General features: G+C 39.0%; 1 protein-coding gene across 1 annotated transcript in view; it reads right to left on the reverse strand.

Annotated features, from left to right (window-relative positions):
- Positions 1-25,952, reverse strand: part of lrp1bb (low density lipoprotein receptor-related protein 1Bb) — a 217,304-nt gene that overhangs the window by 18,736 nt on the left and 172,616 nt on the right. The window contains 21 exon segments of the mRNA XM_027032840.2: positions 354-473; positions 918-1,052; positions 1,355-1,495; positions 1,792-1,914; positions 2,246-2,368; positions 2,688-2,820; positions 3,203-3,309; positions 3,771-3,903; positions 10,422-10,528; positions 11,535-11,651; positions 14,671-14,790; positions 15,489-15,608; positions 15,947-16,063; positions 16,632-16,725; positions 16,841-16,989; positions 17,079-17,267; positions 17,574-17,773; positions 17,859-18,040; positions 21,179-21,301; positions 24,210-24,295; positions 24,589-24,772. Coding sequence (XP_026888641.2) covers positions 354-473; positions 918-1,052; positions 1,355-1,495; positions 1,792-1,914; positions 2,246-2,368; positions 2,688-2,820; positions 3,203-3,309; positions 3,771-3,903; positions 10,422-10,528; positions 11,535-11,651; positions 14,671-14,790; positions 15,489-15,608; positions 15,947-16,063; positions 16,632-16,725; positions 16,841-16,989; positions 17,079-17,267; positions 17,574-17,773; positions 17,859-18,040; positions 21,179-21,301; positions 24,210-24,295; positions 24,589-24,772 — 2,803 coding nt within the window.

Here is a 25,952-nt window from a genome sequence, read left to right on the forward strand (position 1 = left end):
TTGATTCCTTTTTAGGAAACTCATTGTTGTGGTAAATTACTTAAAACACCCGTAGTCACCGAAATAAGCGTTTTGGACAAAAACTAGCATACCATAGACATCGTGAAAAGAGAACTTATCAAAAATATTGAACTTATCCATTTAAGTTATAATTTGAAGTGTCCTCACATGCTTGGCAGACTATCAGATAATAATGTCTTGGCAATATTAAATTAGATTAATGCATTCAAAAATTGTCTGTCTGATACCACCATTTGTTTATGATAAAAGCACTTTTGTCAGTGAAATATAAGAAGAATAAATATGTAAAAATGGAGCTAAACTCCAAATCAATGGAAGACATGGATCCTTACCTTTAGCTACACAATTGCCATTGACATCCTTATAGTTTTTGTCACATGTACATTTGTATGATCCTTTAGTGTTTGTGCAATAATGAGAGCAAGTGCCAAAATAAAGACACTCATTGATTTCTGGAAAAGACAAAAGCAAGATATCAGCCTTATTGTGGAGTTTCTTTCCTCCTTTTTCTCCTGTTTTATTCAAATTTTGACTTGTGATACCACCACAGCGAATTTCCTCACATACTGTGAGAAAGGAAACACCATCTTCACAGCTGAGGTTCTACACTTCATCGTGTGTGTGTGCTCTTTTATCATCTTGCTTTTTCCCTGAGTACAACCCTCATGCTGAGAATGTTCTCAAACTCAGGCATCACAGGTGGCTCAATTAGACTCTGGTAACACATGCCTCTGTATTTAAAATATTGTTAAAACAGTGATCCACACCTACAGTTAATTATTCACAATATTTCCCTGGGTGTATTCTTTTGTTGTATACTAGCCAGCTAGAATGTAATATACACTATTAGTCCACAAATATCTAATATGTCCACAGTGCATTAGCAAAAACAATACCTTCACACTGTTTAGTCTTGAGATTCCTCTGAAATCCAGATTTGCAATGACAAATCGCGTTGATATTTGTCTGATTGCACACCGCATCCTCTCCGCATGGATTCGTCCTCTGTCCACATATATCTCCATTGGAGGCTGGTATGAAAGAGAACTTTGAAATGTCACACTTTATAAATGCAACCATCCCTTGACAGCACGTGATATTTTTGTTTTGATGTTTGCTGATGAGCAGCAAAGAACAAATATAAATGGAAATCAAATATTTATTGTGACTAGAAGATATTAAAACACTCCCCCCCCCCCAGATTCTTTATAAATGCCTTCAGTACCGACCTTTGTCCCATTCACATATGGTACACCTTTGATGATCTCCACTGAACCCTATTTTCCAATCAAATCAAATGAACACATCACTGAGGCAGTACGGAGATGCTCACGGGCTTTGCAGTCCTGTTCATCTGACCCTCCGTCTCCGCAGTCGTCAAACATGTCACACTGCAGTGGAGCAGGTATGCAGTGCCTGTTCTTGCACGTAAACTCAGTCTTTCCACAGGGCTTGGGCCTGGCCGAAATAGCCTCTGGTTTGGGGCAGAGTTACAATTTTTACAATTTAGTTTCAAAGTAGAAGAGGAGCAAAAGTCCTTTCTTTTAAGTCTAAAGCATACATTTTCTCGCAACAAGCAAATAATTAACATGACACCAAAAACAAAACAAAAGAAAACAAACAAACAAAAAAAACCCAATCAAAAATAACTTGCTAGATTGAAATAATTTACACGCAAAGTGACTAAATTTCAAAGCAATCTTCACACACATTGGTACCACCTTCGCAGTTCAAAACTGTAGTGTTTTTACTGGAATTTTATTTGCTCACCGCATTCCTCTTCATCAGAGTTGTCGCCACAGTCATTCACGTTGTTACAGATTTGATCAAGCCGCAGACATACTTTATCATTTCTACAGTGATGTGGCCTTGTAGGGGGGCAAGCTAGCTTAGCTGAAGAAAGAAGTGGATAATAGTCACTTGTTTTACCACTATCAACCTTGTATAGTCCTATACAAATAACACTGACACAATGCACACAAAGTTAAATCAAAAATGTATTACAATCCTTCAATTCACACAGATTTGGAACTGGGTGGTATAGTTTTCCATTAAGTTGAAGTAACTGAAAGCATTCTAACCTTATGGAGACTAATTTTCAATATCCAGTCAATGGACACACATTCTAATCAAGAACTTAGATTAAATAAAGTTTTTTGGATGGAATTAAATTGTTCACAGAACATAGTGGCTTGCTAAATTAAGGTTACAGTTACTATCTTACCGCACATCTCGGCATCTTCATCAGAGTTGTCACCACAGTCATCCTCACCATCACAGACCCAGGAGTGCAACTTACACAGGGTATTGTTGCACATGAACTCATCGGGACGACAGAAGAATGCTCCTGCAGTGAAGAGTTTGAATTGTATGTTACAGTACAATGCAATAAAGTATTCATTACATATGAGATTAAACATGAAACCATTGCTGATATGCAATGAATAGTACTTTGGGAGGTACTTCAAAGAATGAGGACTTTGGGAAGTCTTGAAATCAAAATCTCAGTCAAACAAACAGTTTTAAACGGTAATATAATTGTTTTAATATCTGAAATCAGAAACTTCCTTTACACATATTATACGAGACATACTAGTTCAGGACTCTTATTCTCAAGGTCACAGCTTTAATAAATATCAACGGCAACAATGCATATTTCTCTGTACCATGGTCACAGTTCTCCTCATCACTGTGGTCGACGCAGTCGAACACGTAATCGCAGCGCCATCGTTTCGCGATGCAGTGGGCATGGTTCCTGCAAAGGAACTCATCCTCTCGGCATTCTTTCACACAGTCCATCTGGCAAGAGCCCAGAAGAGAGAGACTCACATAATCAGACAGACACCCTCCGTGGGTGGAGTTCACCTTACTGTGGAGAAGGCAGGGGAAACGGAGCAGTGTTTCCATGGAAACGGTGAGCTGCACACACCGTATGATCTAAATGATTTTAAAAGTGTGAGCACGTAATGTAATTTACATTTTCTGCTTCCTTTCTGTTGAATATATGATACTTTACCATCTAGGGACACTTTTTTTGTTTTGTTTATGCTGTCTACATATCGCTGTTTTCCAGCTTATTCTTCAAATATCCATTTTCACATTTGTATATTGTGCCAGTTATAAATTGAAACTCTGTGTTTGTCACACACTTTGGTGCTAAGGCCCGTGCAGGAGGACATACCTCATCAGAGCTATCCAGACAGTTGTCATGTCCGTCACACCGCAGGCTAGCCGACACACACCCCCCACCGGCACACACATACTCGTTTAGAGCACAGGATGGGAGCACTAAAAGATAGAGAAACAACATACACACACAACAAAGTACACAAACAGAGCTGACTTTAGCTTGACGGCTACAAAAGAGATTACACACAGGAGACAAAGTCTACTGTGGACGTTCCCTCCCATTTTAGGCCAAATCAAAATAAAAAGAGAGGAATAACTGATTTGTAAAAACACTGCAATGTTAAAACATGTCTGAAGATTTCTGAATCTAATAGAATACTCCTAGTACCACACATCTTAAATGATTCTTTAATATTAAGCCTTGAATATAAAACCTATTAAGAATATGCCATCTGCTCCAGATTACTGAAACCTGCCAGCAATGAAAATGTCACATTCAAACGTCAAGGCCAGAAAGCACTGCCAGAGCATGAGCAGAGCTTGTCCGATATACAGGTTCCAAAGGTCAGACATCTGCGATGAGAAGCTCACATGGGCACTTAAAAATCACAGAGACCTACCTGTTCCAAGGCAGTTCACCTCATCCTCCCCAGTCTTGCAGTCTTCCTGACCATCACACAACCACTTGGCTGAGATGCAGAGGTTGTTGTGGCATTGAAACTGGTCCTCTGTACAGCGCACCTCGCAGTCCTTCTGGAAAAGCACAGAGCACATGGGGGTTGACACTCACTGTCAGATGTTAGTGAGGGCAAAGCCCAGTTACAAAACACAGCTGCAGAACTTAGTGCAGCCACATCAGAGGTGTAAATTCTGCCTTGCAGAAGAAGGATATACTGTTGAATGTTATGCTGAGCATCACGTTTCCAAGTGAATTAACTTGTGATGATCCTATTTTCTATTACAACCTGAGATCACGATCTCTTTATTGTTTCTGATTAAAAATAATTAATATAATAAAATTAAATAAAAAGAACAATACATTTTGTATGTATATACATATACATACAATTAAATAATTACACATTAATAAATATATTAAGCAAACTATACATATGCATTCAGTAAATTATAAAAACCTGACAGTAGAAAAGTATATGTATACAGTATTGATACTTGCAGTGTTTATAAAAAGTTTAAACATTCTACATCTGAACAGTCACCAACACCAGTATCTGGGGTGAACAGAACTGTCCTGTACTTGTGGCAAAAGTAGTTTGGCTAAAAAAGCTCCAGAGATTCCCATGAAAACTCAAAATATTTATTTATTTCATCACACACCAAGAACATATATTTCACCCACACCTTTATTTCATTTGCTTTCATCAACACAAACCCTACAGGAATCCGTGGCACTGCACAATCTCTCCACCAATAGTAACTGAAGTTCCGAACATACACTCTTTCACACTCTCTCCATATCTCACCATCGTCTTCCTCTTGTTGACAGAGTTGTAAATAATTCCTCTCCAGTTGCGTGGAGGGAGGATGCAGTTTTGTGCCAGGAGCCTGAAGTGTGGAGGAGTGCACGAGAAGTGGAAGAGCATTGCACAGCCCAGCAACTCCTCTGGCTCACTGGGGAGTCTGACAACAGGCCTGCCAGGATGCAGCCCAACCTCCAGGTCATAATTGGTATGTTGAGCTGCTTTTCTTTTCTTTTTCTCAACCAAGTACCCAGGCTGTATGGTGTCAAATGAAATGAAAAATCAACCAGTATCCTAACCACATCTTGACTGAGCGTAATAAGCTTTATACTGCACATATGGCTTCGTCTATATTTACAGCATGTGAGGTATCTAACAGTACCTGTAGGACAAACTGGATTTAATGTAATTTCCAAGTTTCCATGACATGTGATCTCACCAGATGGTGTCTGGCCTGTCAAATCATTTAAAAAAATAAGTACATATTGTTAGCTGAGGTTGTGCTACTATTCGATGGGCACTGGTTATTGGACAACCTGAATCCAGTTTAAGCTCAAAAGCCTTTTTTGTGCTCCGTGCATCCTAGCTATTCTTTGCAACCCAAGGCTTGTTGTGTGAGCAATGGATAGATTCACCATGCAGAGATGGAGTGATACAAACAATGTAATCTTTTAGGATTTAAGCAACTTCATCGATATCATCATTACTATCAGCACAGAAGACATTTCTTCACCTTCCAGTTCAACAGCTCCTCTCTAGCTACAGGTAATCACTCAGACATTGTCCTCATGGGACCTAATGCCTCTAAACAACGGGCTTGTATTTGGCGAGAAGGTGAAATAAACGCTTGTGTACAGATGGTCTAGAGCTCTGTTCTTCCTGTCGAGCAGTTTCATTAAACTGGGCAGCGATAAAGCTCATCTAATATTCCAGTCCTAGTGGATTCAATAAGATGTTAACCAAAAGGATGTTAACTGAGTGGATCACATCATCTGTGAAATACGCAGCAGTACTTAGCCATGGATATGAGACTCATCAGGTCAGGTTAAGAAATTAGAAGTCATCTATGACAGTGGCAAGTGATAAAGGCGTAGCAGCTTTGGGTGAAAGGGGCGGACTAGCACAGCACATCCTGGATGTCACCAGTATCTTGTTTCTTATATCCTGCAAGTCATCAATTGCAAAGGGCATTTCCTTTTTTTTTTTTTTTTTTTAAATGCATATGCACATTAAAGTCAAGTGGAAAACTAGGCATACAGTACACCAAAAAAGAGGAGGCACTTTAAACACAAATCAATGCTCATTTAAGCAAAGCTTACTGCTGTCAGCTTGGGCTGGCAACATGTCAAGTGGGCAAGCAATTGACATACTGCTTCTAGGGCAACAACACAATCCACAATCCACAACATCCTTTATCATTTATTATAATATTTAGATTATATAAAATTTAGATTTTGTTTGTCTAACACTGCAAATAACAAGCAATTCTAGACAAAATCTGAGGGAGGGGCTTCAGCCCCCCCACCTTTCATCTCACTTACAAAGAGAACGGTAAGACATTATTTTTCAAATCTACTTAAAGCCTTCATATCTTATGATCTGTCCTTGATCAGCCTGAGCTGTTTTGTTGGCTGACAAAAGAGGTAGCGCAATGGTAAACAATCAGGAACATTCCAAACTTATCCCCTTCATTTTGCCTAAGATTCTTACCTTATATTCTGACGTGAAGCATTCAAGAACCTTTATTTTGAACCACAGAGAAGAAAACTCCTCCGAGCACATTTGTACAGAGGCCGGACAAACTTCTAGATAAATACTTCTTAAAATTAGACAGAAAGTGTTGACTAATTATGTGGTGATTTGGTGGTGTCATTGCATGTCATTGCACATAGAAGCTGGGTAGCTAATACAATCCCCTAGATGACTGCAACTTATCAATGTTGGTCAACATCAGTGTTAGTCAACATAATTTGTTTTAACGTTATATAGCAGGCCAAGCAGGTGAGCAGTTCATCTAATAAAGACTTCATAAAACTAATGCAGGAAACAGTAGGCTGAACCAGCCAATGTGAAGAGGGAAAGAACACAGTAGTCATGTGAACATTCCCTTATTTCCACCACACCCACTTTGTACAAGATACAAGTATCTATTATAGCTGAATGGTTGACTGGTATACATCCAGAGAGTATACCATGGATAAAAAAGTATTTGCTTCATAGCTCTTCAAAATAAATAAATAAAATGCTTTCTTGTAAACATGTCTGTTTGCACTGGAAAGGAGGAGGCGGGACTGACAACGAGCAAAATGGGAGTGAGCCAAAAACAGGCAGATCGAGAATGCCAGAAAAAGAGCAAGCAGGTGAGAAAGTGAGCAGATCAAGACCATATATCTGAATTGCCAGCTACTACTCTAAGCAAAGTAATCTTAATATGTCCAGTACAGAGAGGAACTCTAATGCTCACATTGATTGCAGTGCATCCTGTATAATGCTCTCGATTATAGTCTGATTACACTTCACTTCAGCACAGTATTGTTCATTTTACATTTTTGGTTTGTTTTGTTCATGATGGCTGCGGTTTTTTAAGTTTTACAATCTTTATAGATGTCACGGTACAGCCCCTCCCCGAAACGTCTCCTTGTGTGAGTGTGTGTGTGTGTGCGTGTGTGCGTGTGTTTGTGTCTGTATGGCCATGCCCTCCCTGTGTTTCACACCTGCTCCTTATTGTGTGTCGTCAGTCCGCATGTATATAAGTCTTGTGTCTGAGTATAGGTGTTGTCGATGTTTGAACCATGTTAGTTCGCTAACCACATTGTCGTATCTGTACTAAATAAATGTTCGTTGTGTTAGACATGGCTCGTCCCCGCATCCTGCTTTGCCTCCGCACGTCACAATAGACACATTTTAAACCCCTTTTAGACCATTTGGAGTGCCAGTGCTGTTAGTGTGCCAGTCTTAGAGCCTTGTGCTGTATTTGTTTTGGGTAATGTAGCCATAATTGATTCATTTAACCCTATGGGGTGAAGCCTCTTTCAACAACAATTTACCCTGGGAACTTCAATTCAAACCTCTTACATACAGGACTTTTCAAACAACCATGTTAGCTAGCATTGAATATTTGATATTTGCTGATGGAAAGAGAGGTACACACACACATACACATACACACACACACACACACACACACACACACACACATGCACACACACACGCACACACACATGCACACACACATGCACAAACAAAAACCTGTCACTGAGGTTCATCCTGATTCATATTCATATTAGGGATGTGCAGAGATCCCTGTATTTGTATTTGCATCTGTATTTGTTGAGGCAGCAAAGTTATTTGTATTTGTATTCGAATAAAAGGGCATCCATGATGGAAAATGGTGTAGGGGTGGGGGACAGCAAATCCACTGATAACTATGGAGAGTTAGTAGACAATGAAGCTAACAGTGATGGTAACTAGCTATAGTTAACTACATCTTGCTGTCTGCTTAAAGGAAAGTAGTCAAACGGACTATACATATATCTCAGTCTTTGTCAAGAGTAGATGCAATTCGAAATAACCACAAAAAGGTAAACCTACTCCTACAGTGCTCACAACATAGACCAGTGGTGATTGTACACTACCTGTTGGACTGGAAAACACATAGAATTAAAGGGAGCACAGACCAACCCCTTTGTCTTGGCAGTCAGTCAAAAGGACATAATTATGCTTTTTCAAAAGAAGGCGCATTCCTTCCCCCTGTTCAGCATCTGCTCTCAGTTTCTCTGTGTTCTTCTCGTCAATCCTGTTCCCTGCTCATTTTCTGACTACTTTTTCACTTCTTTCATGAAAAAGACATTTTTGTGTAACAATTTACATTTGATTTTAATACAATTCTTACATATGTTCATGTGAAACTACAACTACGTGAGAATTATGTGATTTTGTTTTTTGCTACATTAGTGCATGTTAACTAGACAATATAAGTTTGCAAAAGGAGAATTTTACTGGTTATATATTTCATTTTACAAGCATATTAACTAGTTATCAATGCCACCTTTTGCTAATATAACAAATGCCTAACTTACGTAGCGAATGCCTTTGTTTTAGCAGTCTAATGTGTGTTTTTGTTAGGCTACATTTTTAAGTGGCCAGCCTTCAAATATATGCATTCTCAATACCTTGTGTACTGCATGGCTGACTTTTAAATATCAGCGTAGGTCATTTCTACTGCTAGCTCTGAAAGAAACTGCGACTGAAATGGTAAACCACTCAAGTGTTTGGTAAGATGCTGCATCATTATGGGAAATGTAGCACCTGTAGTTAATTCACATGTTGCTAATGTTTGAGTTGTGTAGTTCTGCTCAACAGTCCAGGTTAAAACATAAAGGATTTTGACTTTTGTATTGACATTTTACCACCAAGATTATAGTGGGTCATGGAAATATTTTACTGCGAGGATGAATGATTTGTCATTTCCAGTGGTAAGGTATTTTACTGGTAATGGACATTGCATTAACGAGACATCTGCTTGCATTGCCAAATGTTGCTATGGCAGCAATGAAGTTGCTGAAAAAAGTCAAAGAAAAAGAACTTGGACCAGATTCACAAAAGTGCCTTAAGAAAGCAAATTTTCTTAAACATTATTTTACTTCTTACTTTCATATTTAGGAAAAATGTTTAAAAAATGTATTCCTCATAAGAATCCCAAAAAATCAATTCTAAGAACAAGTGGTATTCTTGAAAAAACATTTTCTCAATTAGAAAAGTTGTGTAGCTCCATCCAAGATAACAAACTGACAACATATGCTGTAGGTACGTGAAGTAAATAGTAGAATGTCCACTAAAATAAGTATGTAGCCAGCACAGTGCCAAAAAAGGATCGTGAGAGTCCAACAGAGGTTTTGATCAGTTTTATTCCATTAGTATGGTATGATGTGCATACTAATGGAATAAAACTGATCAAAACCTCTGTTGGACTCTCACGATCCTTTTTTTGGTACTGTGCTGGCTACATTCTTTATTTTTGTGAAAAAAACAACAACAACAACAAACTCTTAACCATGCGATAGCGTCACACTTTTCTTAGACTGTAAGCATTGACAAGGTACGCTCTAATTTTATCAATTTAAATCGTTTACTTACTCAAATTAAGGTCCACATGACTCTCATTACATTACTTAATTACTTTCCAGAGAGTATATTTTTTCCTGTTGCCTATTCCTCCATCATCATTCTAAGTACCGTTTGTTTTTTTTGAATACCAGGTTTGGTGGTTTTCATCATCTGTTCTAAACAGATTAAATTCTAAATTTGATTTTTGGAAATAACAGTTAATAAAAGTTCAAAATGTATTTCATACTGCTTATGATAAGCTGGAAAATAGGTTAGGTGACAATTTTTAGATAGCATTGTCTATATAAGAAACTTAAGATTTTCATATGACTGTTTTTTTTTTTGTTTTGTTTTTTTGAGAACTGCATTTAACATTCTTATGAACTTCATTTTGTTTATCTTAAGATTCTTTGTATGTTTTTATGAAAACGTTCATGAATCCAATCCCGGATCTACACTCCCTCATCTGTAGAATCCCTTGGAATGAATGTTACCTTTTACCTTTTCTAACATAAACCTGCTACCTTTCTTACATAAACTTGTTTCACTTCCTAGAACTTTAGAAGTACTTTGCACTTTTCCAGGGCTTCCAAAGAAGCAGGGCATTCCTACTTCTACAGTAATGGGTAAGAAAAGGGTTGGCTGTAAAAGTGTGATTTCCACTCCTTCCACTTGATCACTGACCTCATCTGAGTTGTCGATGCAGTCGTAGTCGCCATCACAGCGAAAGCGTGCAGAGATGCAGTCCCCATTGGTACAGGCAAAGTCTTTATGATTACAGGTCACTGGCTCTGAATGGGAAAAGGGCATAATGGCACGGCTGAAACAGTGCACAATGGGACAGTTCACAATAGGACAGCTGAAACGATTCACAATAGGACAGTTCACAGTCAGATATCTGAAACAGTTCACAATAGGACAGCTTATAATAGTGTAGCTAAAATAGTTCAGACATAAACCTATGAACAGCTCCGAGTTCTGAGTTCTAGAAAAGGCCATAAGTGAAAGAAAGGGGAGAGAGAATAACAGGGAAAAAGCAAGCAGCCATCGTTTTTTGATATAAAGTGTCATGGTACCATCTGTTTCCATCTTCATTGTGAGTTTTGAGATGAGCTACTGCAGGCTAATTAACTATGAAGACTTCTTAAAGTGTCAGAGTACATTCAGGTTCTAATTCTGCCAAACAATGAGCATGTGCTATCAGATATCAGTAGCTGACAGGTCATTAAAAACTGCTCAGCTGATTAGTGTAGTATAGCATTTATTATATTGTACATGATTAGTATTTAGTGTGAGCACTAACTGACTGCGCTGATAGTAAAGACACTGCAAGAATGGACAAACCCTCTGAGGTAATACAACAATGAAATGCAAATTCCGACCATGTAGGGATGGATTTAAACCCATTAACTGACTGATTGATTGATTGATTGATTGATTCTTTATTTATCCCCAGGGGATACATTCAACATTTCTCCTCATTGTAATGCAAATATCTCCTTTGTGCACATCACTTATTTGATTCCAATCATCTCTGAGTCCTCAAAGGGTATGTAAGCATGTGAAAGCACATGGGCTGATGAAAAGCTCTAAAGGATCCTTCATCTTTGATTGCAAAAACTTTGGCTGAAATTAACTATGCACCAAGGTAAACAAACAGAGATGCAAAATAAAAACGTAATAAATTATTTTAAATCAGCTTCAAAGGAACCTGCACAATGTTCCAGATAAAACAAAGTACATGCAAACAGCAGCCTCCTAACAGCTGTAATGTGAACAAAGAGTAAGACGACTCACTGCAGTTCTCTTCATCTGAGTTGTCTCCACAGTCATTCTGGCTGTCACATCTCCAGTGGTCTGGGATGCAGTTGTTGTTCGCACACCGAAATTCATGAGGTCCGCAGGTCTTTTCATCTTTTGCATCAGCCGCAAACAAACACACAGACGAAAAGGGCTTCAGAAGTGCATGAATATTAATGTACCAACACGGCCTTTCATAGCATAGTCGTCGTTTCCTCAGGGTGTTCCTCTGCATGTTTGACACCAAGTTCAAAACAGGCCCACACCCATGAGGCTAATCCAGTGGAACATGAAATACCTGAGTATATTGACACCGTGTAGTCCCCCACCCCCTGTTAGCTACAAAACTTGGAACTTGCTATCAAAAACTGTTACCTGAACTCAGTTGTCTCCAGAAATGATATCTTCTGTTTACTTCTTATGCTTGTGTTATGCAATACTTTTTTTTTCCAGAGTGCATGAGCTAGAGTCAAGATCAATTTTTGATACAGCAAGGCAAAAAGGATTAGCAGCATGGTAGGCACACTGTAGTTGTAAAGGTCTAAATGCCACCTGTGGCAACCAAAAATTGCTTTTATTCCACAGGATCAAATCTCTTACCGTCTCTGTCATTACTGGGAGAAAATAAAGTTTTTGGCAGATTATGCTATTTAAATGCTGCTTAATGGGTTTCAGTGGCACAGAAAGGTGAAAGGAAGCTCCTGAAAAACTCAAAAGAAAACAAAATAACAGTCCATCAAAGCAAAAGCAGTGAGTTACAATGAAACAACTTCTAATTAAAAGCACCAGCTTTCAGATGTTGGAAGGAGGAATTTGTCATACTATTATTAACTTCAGCAGAATTCCAAACTGCTGACACTGCAAGCAGTGTTTTAAATCCATAAATTTCCTTCTAATAATTTCAGTCTTACTAATAACTGAATTATTTCAATGCCATTGTAAAACTATGGAGCCCAACAAGTTCACTAACTGATATAAAAATCTACAATTACAGGTAGGTTTTTCTAGTTAAAGTGTCAAAAGAGAGAAAACCATTAAGCCAGAGAGATACTGATACACCAGGTGCAGAGTTTCCTGCTCACTGCCTTATCTTTGCAATTCACGAGCAGGATGTGTGTTTTGGCACACATTGTGTTGCTGATATCCATAATGAATCCACAAAACTCACTTATGATCAGACATAGAGAGTACACAAGCTTTGAATCAAGCCAGTAGACAAACCATTTGTATTGCAAAATGACCTAGTTACTAACCTAGTTAGCCAGTCAAAAGCAGAACAATACAGGTGTATTATATACTTTATAATGAGCATGTTTGTACATGCTATAAGAAAAACCATTTATAGTAGGTTTTTTTAGGGAACCTTAGGGATTTTTTTCACTTCAACTATACAAAAAGGAAAACACTGAATAGACTGAGAAATAAATTTGGAAAAAAGCAAAGTTTCTTTTAAAAGCTTTTCAAGCTTTTGTGGATTGCATTTTTGGCTACACAGAAAACCCAAAACCGATGGGCTTTATAAATTTAAAGTTGAGAAGCTTTAAACAGACTGATGGGGAATATTTGTAGCAAAGCGAGGATAGATCATAGCATAACGCAACATGGAAAGTGTCTGTTCTGTAGGAATGTACTGAAAGCTGAAAAATAAAAAACTTAAAAAGATGCATTCTTGATGTGCCCTTAGGATTAGTACATTTTTAGATTACACAGCTTCACATTTACCTCCACTGCATTTCATTTGTTTATTTTGTGAATTACTGATGGATGATATTTGCAGCTAAATATAATACTGTATAGCCTAAATTTTTACACACACACACACATACACACACACACACACACACACACACACACACACACACGCGCGTGTGTGTGTGTGTGCGTGTGTGTGTAACTGAGTATATACCCAATACATAAGATATTTATGTGGGCAGTAAATGTTTATTTGCATTTGAAAAATAATGTGTTAATACAAAGCAAAAAATAAATAAACTAAACTGTAAATTAAACAATTATACAATTCAAGTGCATAATGTCAGCTTTCGAGGAAATTTACATCATCCTGTGTGAGTAATATTACTGAGTAATATATGATCCTGTATGAATCCCAGTGCTGTCTTCACTTAGTCTTCTTATTTTAGGGCACCATAAGTAACTAGACAAATTGCCAATCTCAAAAAAGGCTTGCTTTGTTAAATATTTGGTTGTAACCTTTTGTGATTAATGATGTTCTGTCAGGTGTGCTGTGCAGACATTTCCACTTTCTGCTTGTTTTGAAGCATTTGGATGGAACTGAGCACTTAGACATTTCATGTACCACCTGCATCCTAAGCACCATGTTTGAGTTGTTGTAGTTCCACAACTATATTATGCACAAGCTCTGTGCATTTAGTTTCAAAGTAGGTTAATCTTTATATTTCCCTTTGCCCCAAATATGAAGTCTTTATCAAACTGTAACCTGCCCTTTCCATTCTTGAGTCTTTTTGGTAGTTTTCATCTTACGGTAAAACCTCTCAGATTATACAGTTCTTCTCTTTATGATTATCTTTGGTCAATACATGCCTACCTCCAGATTAGTTTCTTCTCAGCAGTTTTTCATCATGATTGAAGAAACCCCAGACCTTTTATTATCTCTGTTGTGCATCAACTACTGATGCAGCACAAACAGCTGGCCTAGAAACAGTGGTTCCCTAAAATTCTGAGCCTACATCTGAACAGAGATGCGATTCCTTTATGGTTCACACAACACAGATGTAGTGAGACTGCAAGGTGTTCTCTGCTGCAGCTTTTTTTTTTTTTTTTTAACAAGAACCACTACCTCAGAGAAGTGGCACTGTTAGTGACTCAGCATTTTCGGTGAACAGAATGCACAGCAACGGAAGAATGTAATCTGTAAAGCTACTGTCCAACTAAATCAGACGATTTAGGCAACGACACAGGCCCTGGAGAATTGTTACAAGCCCACAGCTAATAAAAGCCTCGAGTGGCTCTTGATTAAAGCTGGCCGCGCTCCATCAGTGAGTGCACAGACCGTGCAGGCATGCAGAATTCACATTAGTCCCAATCAGAATCTCCCGGCGGCCTTGTGAGGTCAAATGAGGTTCCGGGTTGTGAATAATACAGGCTCACTCACCACAGTTGGCCTCATCCGAACCGTCGGCGCAGTCTGGGTCCTCGTCACACACCCACAGCTTGGAGATGCAGTGCATCGTGGCTTTGCACTGGAACTGGTCTGGCGAGCACGTGCTCTCAGCTGGCATTGGTTCAGAAGAAGAGAACAGAATAGGTTCACATACAAACAGTAGCAGGAACCGATAAGTATAATAATACACATCACGAGTTAATGTGTAAAAATGTGATGCAATAAATAATGTTTGAAAGAGACAGCCCCTCATTTTTATGTAGGACAGGGAAAGTTTGGAGCATAACTCATCAATAAACATCAACAAACCACTTACATGTGTAACAGTCACATTAATACCCAATTATAATGGAATAAACACAGGAGGCAAAGGGAATCTTGATAAGTCCTATTACAATTATCATTGTCAGGCTGTAGGGCTTGACAGGGAAATATTAGTAAAAGCTTTAATATGCTAAGAGTGAGGGATACATCTGGAGAGTGAAATACACCAACCCACAATCAGCCACTTTATTCTTCAGTGACATCTAATTCTACCTCTGGCAGGAAAGGCCTTTGGTGTCCACCACTCAAGCCCCTGAATACCTAATCAGTGCTTGGCTATGCTGCTAGCTCCTGCCCAACTGAGACTCATTCAGTGGGATAAAAGCTACTTTGAGTTCTGTCAGTCTGGATCATTAATATTCCTGGGGGAATAGTGAAATTGGGACAGCCTGTCTCATCCTGTCATAGCACCTCTCAACTTAAAACTGTGGTCAATGATTGTGCGTGTTTAGGAGTGGAAGGAAAAACAAGGGCTGGGGGCTTACGACAGTCGGTTTCGTCCTCTCCATCCCCACAGTCATCCTGTCCATTGCAACGCAGGTTTAATGGGATGCACTTCTGTTTCCTGGTGCACTTGAACTGGCCCGACAGACAGATATATGTATCTGCAAAGAGACATGGATTTTCACAAGTGCTGAGAGAATCAGGTTTCACTATGAGAACTGCAGCCCTAAGACTCATAGGATGTTCCTGGGGAAAAAAAGGAGCTCTATTACATAAATCAGAAACCTTCAAAGGTTAAATAAGGGAGCCAAGATCCTGGTACTGATACTGTATATCGCCTGCCTGGAAATACTGATGATGAAAAATACTAAACAACTTTATTCACTGTTAGGGTTGAAGTCTGTTCCAAAGCATATTAAATACTGCTGTAACACATCCACGTGTAATCTTTCTGATGCCTCTGCAGTCGTGAAGGTGGAAGACACACTGCTCCGCTCACCGCAGTTGGCCTCATCTGAGTTGTCCCCACAGTCATTCTCTCCATCACAGATGAAAGGAGGCAGCGCACACAAGCCTGTGCCGCACTGGAAGCGCCCAGGCTGACATTTGAATTCCGCTGAGAAAGAAAAAAAAAAAAAAAAAAAAAGATGATTAACAGGAATGTCACAGGGATATCCAGTGATTTGGGCATTGGTGTGTTTTTTAAAAGGCAGGGTAGCAAGGTCACCTGGAATTAATCATTCAGTCATGAATAAATTATTTCCCTAAATACTGCTCTCAGATTTAATGCTACCGCCCCTCTTAAGAGTAGCAGCAGCAGCTTTGTTTATTAATCAGCAACTGACAGTCATCTTTTGTTGTACCATCCAGATGCAATGTATGTAACATGCAGCCCTTCATCATCAGGCTTTTAAATCAAGTCAGTAAAAAGAAATACATTTAGAACCATGAAACATTTATTTTCCTCAACACTATAAAAGACTGTAACATATCACAGTAATAAAGATCTCGGATGAGGTGCAGTTAATTTCAATTTGTGTCAAGGCAGCAAATGTTGTATAATAGCATTCTCCAAGGGGGGTAAAAGTGTTTGGAGGCTAGAATAACCATTACTGACAATTAGTGCTAATGATCTGTGTGGTCCATATGGCAAGGCTGTGTAATGCTATGGGTCACCCACTCACGACAATCTGAAGGCTCATCAGAACCATCCCCACAGTCGTCCACTGTGTCGCACTTCCACCAGAACGGTATACACTCGTCCGTGCCACAGCGGAACTGCAGCACAAACCCGACCACATGCACACAGTTAGCCAATGGGATCATGTTAAATTAATGATCGAAAGCAGTTCACTGCAAATGTGGCTGATCGGATGAGCCAGAGCTTCCTGACCTGGCTGGCTGTGCAGTTGGAAAGGCAGGTCTTGTTATCGGCAGCCAGGTAAAAGTTAGTGGGACAGGCACACTTATGACCTCCACCAGGGGACAAAAGGCACAGGTGACTGCAACCTCCATTAGCCACCTGACACTGGTGTTTGGGTACTGGAGGAATCATTTTTAAAAATTGTATTGAAAGGGAAAAACGCTGCACATTTAGAAGCATAGTAAATTTAAATATAAGAGATCCATACCCTCAGGCTGGCGCAGAGGGTGATACACTGTTATGGATTTTATGGCTTGCCAGGAATTGAGAAGTTCTACTGCATGAGCACCAGAGGTTTTGTGTGCACGGCGTAGAGACTTTGATTTGCCATCTGTCCAGTAGATGAAGTCCTCAAACAAGGTCAGCCCCATCACGCCCTGGATATGGTCGTGAGGAACTAATGTGGAAGGTATCGGTCAAAACTTCAGCAAAAATCTAATTCCCATATTAACGGTTTTGCATAAGATCACCTATTTATGGTACAGTTACATAGGAATAGTTTAATTGCTGCAATCGTTCACTTAGCACACTTTTTTTTCTCTCAGTCCTCAGCTCACCTCATAGTTCACACAGTTTTCATTCTCCTATCATCTAGTACTCACCAAGCTACACAGTCAAACAAAGACGCAACACATATGCACATAGATATATAAAAGAAGAGCAAACAGGTACTAGCATACACTGGTTATCTATCTCTCTGTACCTTTGTGCTTTTGGGAGCCATCCATATTGGCAAAAAAGATGTGACTGTCATCAGCCCAGTAGATTCTCTTGTTGGTGTAGTCAACAGTAAGGGCGGAGGGGCTGTAGATTTCCTTGTCCACAATCACAGTCTGGCCCTGACCGTCCATGCTTGCACGGCCCACGTATGGGTGTTCACAGCAGTCAATCCAGAACACATACCTGAGGAGAGCTATAATGTATTAGCTCAGAACTGACATGCTGTCATACTGAATCTTGTATAAAATGAATCATGTTTGCTTCGTACCCTAACTGGGCATCCAGAGCCAGATCGGTGGGGTTCTTAAGGCCGGAGCTCAGTAGCACAGTGGGATATAGTCCATTGGATTTGGATACTTCAAGGCTCTTTCTCTCTATATCACACCAGTACAAGTTCTTCCCGATCCAGTCAACAGCCAGTGCGCTGGGCACAGCTGTTCTGTGAACAACCTAAGAGAAGAAAATGCAGATTTTCAGGCCCTACTACACATATCCAACGTAACATGTAAGGAATAGTCATGTTCAATATGAAGTTTGACATGCAAATCCAGGGAAATGTGTTTTGAAAATGAACGGTAAGGCAAAATGCAAATAAGCAGCCTACAGTTTAAGGAAAGACATGTATGAAAATCAGTACGATGAGAATGGAACAAAGTGATAAACTGTGTTGCGATGCTTAAATGAGCCTCATCTGCTCGTGGGCTAAACAAGTGCGCCACTTGGCAGAAGATACTTTGGAACTGCAGCCTGTGCAGGCTGCCATTATGACATATGATTTACTTTGATGTTTTCACTATCATCATCTAACATGTTGGGCAGGGGGAGGGGGTGTCTGATTGTATAGCTGTACCAGTTGACAAGGCTGTCCCTTTAGCTATAATTTCATCAGAGCTGAGCTTGAAGCATTTTTTGAAAACACAGTAATGCCTCCATGCCTGCTGATCAGGAGAGGCAACATTAATATTCTAAGAGGAAAAGAAAAGCCTGTGGTATTCTGGTGATCTCATCTAGCATTGATTTGAAGGACTGCCTTCCATGGAAATGAAGGTTAACTAATTTAAAATGTCAGTATTTGAATACATATGCATGGAAAGGAGTGAAGACTCTCAACTGTGTCCCTTGCTTGCAGTATCTTTAGTAACACATTCCTTTCTTGGTGCCTTGTGAATATGGACTAAATGATAACAAGAAATATATATATATATATATATATATATATATATATATATATATATATATATATATATATATATATATATATATATATATATATATCTTAAATAACATCTAAATCTGAAGTAGCCTGTTGAATATTAATCTATAAATTTCTTTCAAAGGCCAATTTTGTAATGAAGCATGATATCAACACTAACTCTTAACACTATCACTAACCATTAATTCGGCACTGATTTCCTAATTAAACTGCCCCAAAGGCATTATCTAAGGTATAACTTGTTTTATGATGGCTAGCACAAAGGCAGGTCTGATAGAACCTCTGTCACACATGAATATTTATATTGCAAGATTACAGCAATGAAACCAGAACATCTCATTATGTAGACCTGCTGGTGAGGTCCATCTACATGTTTGAGCTTTAGTGTGATAGAGATGAGGGCAAAAACTGGATATCATTATGGACATACATATTCAGGCCTTATGATGATTTTATTTTTTCCTCATATTATAAAGGTCAAGCCGTATATATTAAATGTCAAGCACTACATGTACTCATTTAAACTGTCTTTTCTAAAATAGTAATGCTGATTGGTGGGATAGATCTGTGGTTGGAAGAGTAACAGAATTAGTTTGGACAGTTGTGCCCTTTAAGCCCACACATTTGTGAATTCCACATGTAAATCAGGAACAGCCAAACAGGGTTTTTTGAGTTTAAAGTACTTCTTTGTTGACTCCTCTCCTGTATCACAATAGGAGAAAGCATCACTAGTTAAAAATTGATCCATCTGTGTCTTCTCTTTTACAACTAGAAAAAATTTAAACATCATAAAAGGAATATTGTTACACCTACTAAACTATGATTAACAGAACCAAGTTCAAAGTTGAAAACATAGAAGAAAAAAACAATATACTTTTGATAGACCAAACACACTGATTAAACCTTGTATCATTTAGTTAACACTTTTATCCAAAGCAACTTACAACTGAGTACAACTTGAGCATTGCTCAGGAGCCCACGAGTAGTAACGTGGCAGTGATGGAGCTTGAACCAGCAACATTCCAAATATAAGTCAAGTACCTTAACCACTGAGATACCTCTGCCCACTCAGCCCAGCTTAAAGTAATTAAACAGACACACAAAATCATTTAGACAATCAGTGAATTAGTAGCTATTCTATAAATATACTCCAATTAAATATCACATCCTTGCATAGATGTGGGAGAATGGCCAACAAGGATGATAAAAGACCATAACACCTTTCAAGAACCATATGTTGGAGGATGTTGAAAAAAAACAAATTGCTGTTTGGCTAAGCTCAAGGTAGTCTCACAGTTGATAAAGATTAATAATAATAAGCACGTTACTATTATTCTTAGTATTTTTACTAAATTACCAGGCTCTGGATATTTGGCGCTAAACTACAGGTTAAAATCTTCTTAAGATCAAGTTAATGAAGTGCCTAGTGTTATGAAACCTTTGGCAAACATACCCCAGGTTGGTTATAGAAGTGGTTAGTGCAACCATTCATATATCTGCATTTTGGGGACTTATGTCCAATGGACTCTGGTGTGAATCCCAGGCTTTCCAGGATATGAGAAAGCCTTTTGACCTACACTAGAGTTCCTTAATACAGAAGGATTAAAGTCCCTTCTCCAGTGGCATGCTGATGCAATAGCCTTTCGAACTGAACATATCACAGTTTGCATTATTTCCCATTTTCAGTGTTCTGGTAATCATTCCCCTACATTCTAATGAGTTTGAGATGGCTTCAGTCCATGCTGAGAAGGAGAGATGAGAAAGTTGGGTATGGGGGTCTCTGGGTGCAATGAAGCCAAATGAGGTCTTGGCCCTGCACTGAAACTAACGAGATAGTGGAAAGGGCGGCTCTGCAGGTGCACTGTAAAGGTTTACATTTGAGCACCAGCTGTGTGAACCTTAATAGGTACTTGCCCAATACATGAGGAAGAACTGTTAGCTACATGACTTTTAGCATCCTAGCACATTGATAGCTAATGCCAACAGTTTTACTGCCAATGGTCACGCTGGGTATATTTTCCAAAAGCTTAGAAAGCCGTAGGATCTCTTGAGAATTTCATGTAGCATGTTGCAAAGGTAACATTCAAAACCTAGACATATTCTGTCTAGTGGGTCACATGAACACTAGAATCGGATGTTAGGGTACAGACAATTATGCAGTTAATTTGTTCTTAGGCTTTAATTACTAAAAATTCTAGTCACAGTTAAAGGAATTGTTCAGCTAATGTTCCTCTACAAGGCTAATGTGGCTTGATAATGAACCTTAACAATATTGGCAGGAATCTTTATCTTTTATTGAGCATACAGGAAACAGTCATGTAGAGAGAGAAGAAAGGAAAGGAAGAGAAAGCGAAGAACACTAAAGAAAACCATACCTTAAGGTCGCTACCATTCAGCCGGATTCGGTTTATCCTTCGACCACTGGGTCTACTAGAGTCAACCCAGTAGATGAACTCCTTCCTGTAGTCAAAATCTAAGCTGATAATGTGGTTCAGACCCTTTTGAAGTAAACAGAAAAGGTGTTAGAAACTGAAGAGATGAATCACAGCACAAATATCTCCACCATGGGTTGTTACCCTGTTTTTTCAGTAGCGATCTGTGCCACAAACTCCAGAAAGCACATTTTTGATAATCCAAATGAAACAGCTCTTCAGAAAGACAAAGGAGCATTCAGCTTTGTTCCCTTACTCTAATTAACTCAAGGGTTGAATTAGCCACTTCAGATGCAGTTTTCCCTCAGTCTCTCAGACCAAATCTGTCAGGAATGTAGATGAGAAACATAGTGCACATACATTCCATTTGATACCTAATCAGTGTATTGATTTTGGAAGAGGAGGCTGCGAGATGGGCGCCTCAGGTGGGGCTAGGAATGTTCAGAAAGCCTTCCAACAGGATGCTGAGGTACATCCATTACTGTCATGTTGGCATCAGTCTGCTGTCAGTCAGCGGAGGCCTTCACCGACCCCCCCCCCCCCCTTCCACTCACCTCAGCACAGTTGCTGAGATTCGGCGACAGCACTGATGACAAGTGAAAGCAGACCCGACACCTTCATCAGATCATCAGCACTCCCATAGACAAGTCACAAAGTGTCTTCCGGGACTCACAGTAAGACCAACTATGAGCTAGTTATTTTATGGAGAGACTGAGAGAAAAAGATGTTTAGTCTAGGCATTGAAAAAAAATCGGAGCTGTGCTTTGACAACACAATACAATGTTTTCAGCGTTTCAATAGATGCATACCTGCCACCAAATTTATTAGGATGTTAATTAATATCTAATGGCCATCCTTTGCCAAGCACAGTTTGTGTTGAATGACCATATTTGGCTGGATTTTTGGATAACACATCCACTCTCAACCTACCCACCACAGTGATTAATTCGCTGTGCCTGATAAACTTGTACCAGCTCAGTACCCACAACCATGAAAGGACACTGTTTGTGTTTGTGTTTTGTTGAGAATGGTTCACCACCCAAAAAATATATTCTTCTGTGGTCAGAAACTGACCAATGATAAATGGGCTAGAGGGTGGCTGATCAGTTGTGCTTGGTAATTGTACACTTATTAAATGCACATATATAGTTAAGACAGTAAGTGTACGTATTGTCTAACGCCGGAGTCAGACTGCATGAACTCAGCCTGACTTTGACAAGATTTTATCGTAGCCGGCAAATTTACAGTGTCTGGCCTGATCATGACCATTGAAAATGAGAAACAGGTCTTGTAGCGTGACATAATCAAAGAACAGCAATGTGGCGCACAATACTGCAACAAAAAGTCCAGCATGTCAGAATTTTTTGTATTTTCTTGCCTAATCTGATGCTGCGATGTGTTCCTTCACCTTTGATGAGGATCAATAGGATGACATTACATATACGGACCTTATTGGTTAGAGATACAGTATATGAAGAGAAAGATGGATGCTGTTAATGCTGATTTCACCTTATTAGAACATTATTATTATTATTAATAAACATATCTTTGTAATCAGAGTATGCAGTTTCAAAAACCTCCATGACAACCTCAGTTTACATACAGTGAACCTGGTAGTTAGACACATGTATGTGGTGTTGAGTTGAAGGACAGCCCTTACTGTCCAGAACCCAGTTTTCTTTCTTTTCCTTTCCTTTCCCTAACTCAAAACCACCAGCATCACACACAGTGCTTCTGTAGTCATGATGGACACATTTCTGACCCATCTCCCCAATGACCTATGAACTTTCACAAGAGTATGAACGATGCTTGGTCAGCATCAAACTTGCAGTGTTGCCAGTCTCCTAACTAAAACATGGCAAGAATTTATGTCACTACGATAATCATAGTGGCATAAATCCTTGCCATGGCTGACACAGGGAAACACAAAAACATTGTGTAGTCTGATCCCAGCATGTGTTTCTAAGAAAGTGGCTGATGCATGTATAATCTACAAAGACAATAAAATACTAAATTACTACTGTAGACAGGTTTCAAACTGATTTAATCTTTCAGATGAATGTTATTCATAAATAATAAATGACTTACAGTGAACATTCAGCAGCACAGTAGTTTAGTATGAAGTCAACTACATTAGATATTGAAAGGTCCACTAATATATTCATTGTACATTCATTAAGTCAAAATAGTGATTAATGTGACTACTACTAAAACCCCTGGATAAAGGGGGATTTATTCAGAGCCCTTACAGACACCATCAACTGCAATGCATAATATAATGAGTGCAATTTGCAGATTTGGAAACAACTGCAATTAAGACACTAATTCTGGAACCTAAATAAATCGACTTTATGCTCAGATACAATAATGGGAAAATCTAAAAACATGGTCAGTGATGGTAGTGAACAAAAGGAGTTGTAAAGCCATCAGATATTATTTAGGCCAATACAAAGAAAAATACATTCCAGTCATACCACAAGAAAACTGCTCAACATGAAAAGTTGAATGCACCAGGACAGAGACAGATATAGTAAGAGCTAATCATCACAATGCTAGATGGGTAGGGAAAGGGGAAAATATAATGAAAAGGGAAAAAAAAATGTCAATGAGGTATTGCTACTTGTCCTTACAGACCAGGGACACACAATGTGTTTTCACTCGGTTAACGTGAAGCGTCACCAAGAAAGTGCATAGTAAATGACTTCAATTAGTCTTTTCAAAGGAGAGAGCCAGCAATTGCCAGCATGTTGTTATCGTACCCCCATCACCATGGCTCTTAATTGGTACTCTATTAAGCTTTCAGCAGTTCTGTTTTGTGGCCTGCTCTATGAATCACCACTGGGATTTGGAGTAGCACATTCTGTTGGACAAAGGTCTGGCCATGTGTTTTTACACAAACACTGATTAAACAAGAGGGGGACTGCTACAGTACAATAAAGAATGCAAAGAGTAAGCAAGTGAGAGAAAAGTTTACCTGTTTCAGTAGTGTGTAATTAGACCCATCAACACTTAGTTTTCTAATTTCATGATGGTCGGCAAGTATAAGAAATGGCTCTTCAGCTAAATAAAGTAGAAAAAAGCATCATTAGCAATGATTTTAACCTGCTTACTCAAAGCCACTGTCAGACAACCTTTGACATTAAGGCAAGTTTACATGTGTTTTATTTCTTGATAAGCAGTGAAATAAATCCAGAGTAACCACGTTTCAGCAAGTTTATTACTACATAGGGTAGAATAATTCTCTTAGAAACAAACTAAAAGCTATGGCTATAAAGAACTGTGCAACACAAGGCAAACTACCCATTAAAGCACTCGGTGAGCTAACCCTTCGGCGACAGAACAGACTGAATTACCTGAGAGAGATCTGCAACTATCTGGGTTATGTTCTGAAGCTTCGTAACCATCCACACACAAGCACTTGTAAGAGCCATAAGTGTTGATACAAGTTTGACTGCAGGGGAGACTGGAGGAGCATTCGTCAATGTCTACACAGCTTTTCCCATCATCCTTCAGGCGGAACCCCGGCCAACACGTACACTAGATACATCCATGACAAATAACAGGAGATCATTAGAATATACAGTTTTTGAATAAATGCACTAACATGCCAAAATTATTAGTTTGGATTCATTCTGCAATTAATTAACTCAACATGTGCAAGGGGCTTATAAATCAAATTTCAAGTCAGCATATCCATAATTTCTTGATAAATTATCAAGAAAAACCCCAAATGGCAGATGTTCGAAACAAGCTACTATAATAACTAATGCTTTGGCGAGACAAGCCCATATGTAGCTTTCACCATCATATGCTTTGGGTCTTACAGACATTGTCATGTGGAAAAAATATGGCTTGCTGGTTCCAGCTGGTCCAAGTCTTAATGTTCCCTGCTCTTTGCACATCCCATGGCCCCAGTGGCATTGTGCAGATCCTTCAATTTATACTGCATTGCCTGAAGGTCCTATGTCCTCTGGCATAAGTTCTGTTCCAATGGAATCTTTATTGATTCAGAATAGGAGATATTTGAAAGGATTCAGCCTTAGACCAATAGCCAGACTCTCCATGCTGACAGCTCTGATGACCACAGGTCACATGGAAAAGATGCTTGTGGACCGGGCATGATCCAGACCAGTGAGACAGCCCATTCGCCCTTCAGAAACGCAGCAGAACTGTCGATCACAATGACAGGACCGAGGGATCCTTCTTACAATTAATGGTACCAGACAGTTCCTTTATGCCCTAGCATGTATAGCAAGCAAAAATTGTCTGGAAAAAGTTCAGTCTTATAAAGAAAAACTTAAATCTTTGAGAATTATAGCCCACAGAATGAAAAATTTCAAAATGAGTTTTGACAATTCCTTTTCAAAATTAAGAGAAAAAAAGCAAAAATAATAATTCTTGGTACCCTCCCTTTTACCCTCATTCCTCACTTTCAGTATGAAAAATTTGCTTACTTGTTTTGAGAACCAGAATCTGTTGGTGGAGTCATTCAAAGTTATATTCTCTTTCTCAGGCATTACCACTTTTATTTTGTTACCACTTTTAACTAGCACCACAGATGAAACACAGATGAGTGGTTCTGAACCTCAAGCTGGGAGAATAAACATATATCTTTCTATCTATTAGTTAATCACTTAATATTCTGCTTTTGATCACATCACGAACTTTGTTTCAAAAGACATTTATCAATACAAGGCTAAATACAATTTGAAAAAGC

This window comes from Electrophorus electricus, chromosome 25, assembly GCF_013358815.1.
Source record: "Electrophorus electricus isolate fEleEle1 chromosome 25, fEleEle1.pri, whole genome shotgun sequence".
Lineage (NCBI taxonomy): Eukaryota > Metazoa > Chordata > Actinopteri > Gymnotiformes > Gymnotidae > Electrophorus > Electrophorus electricus.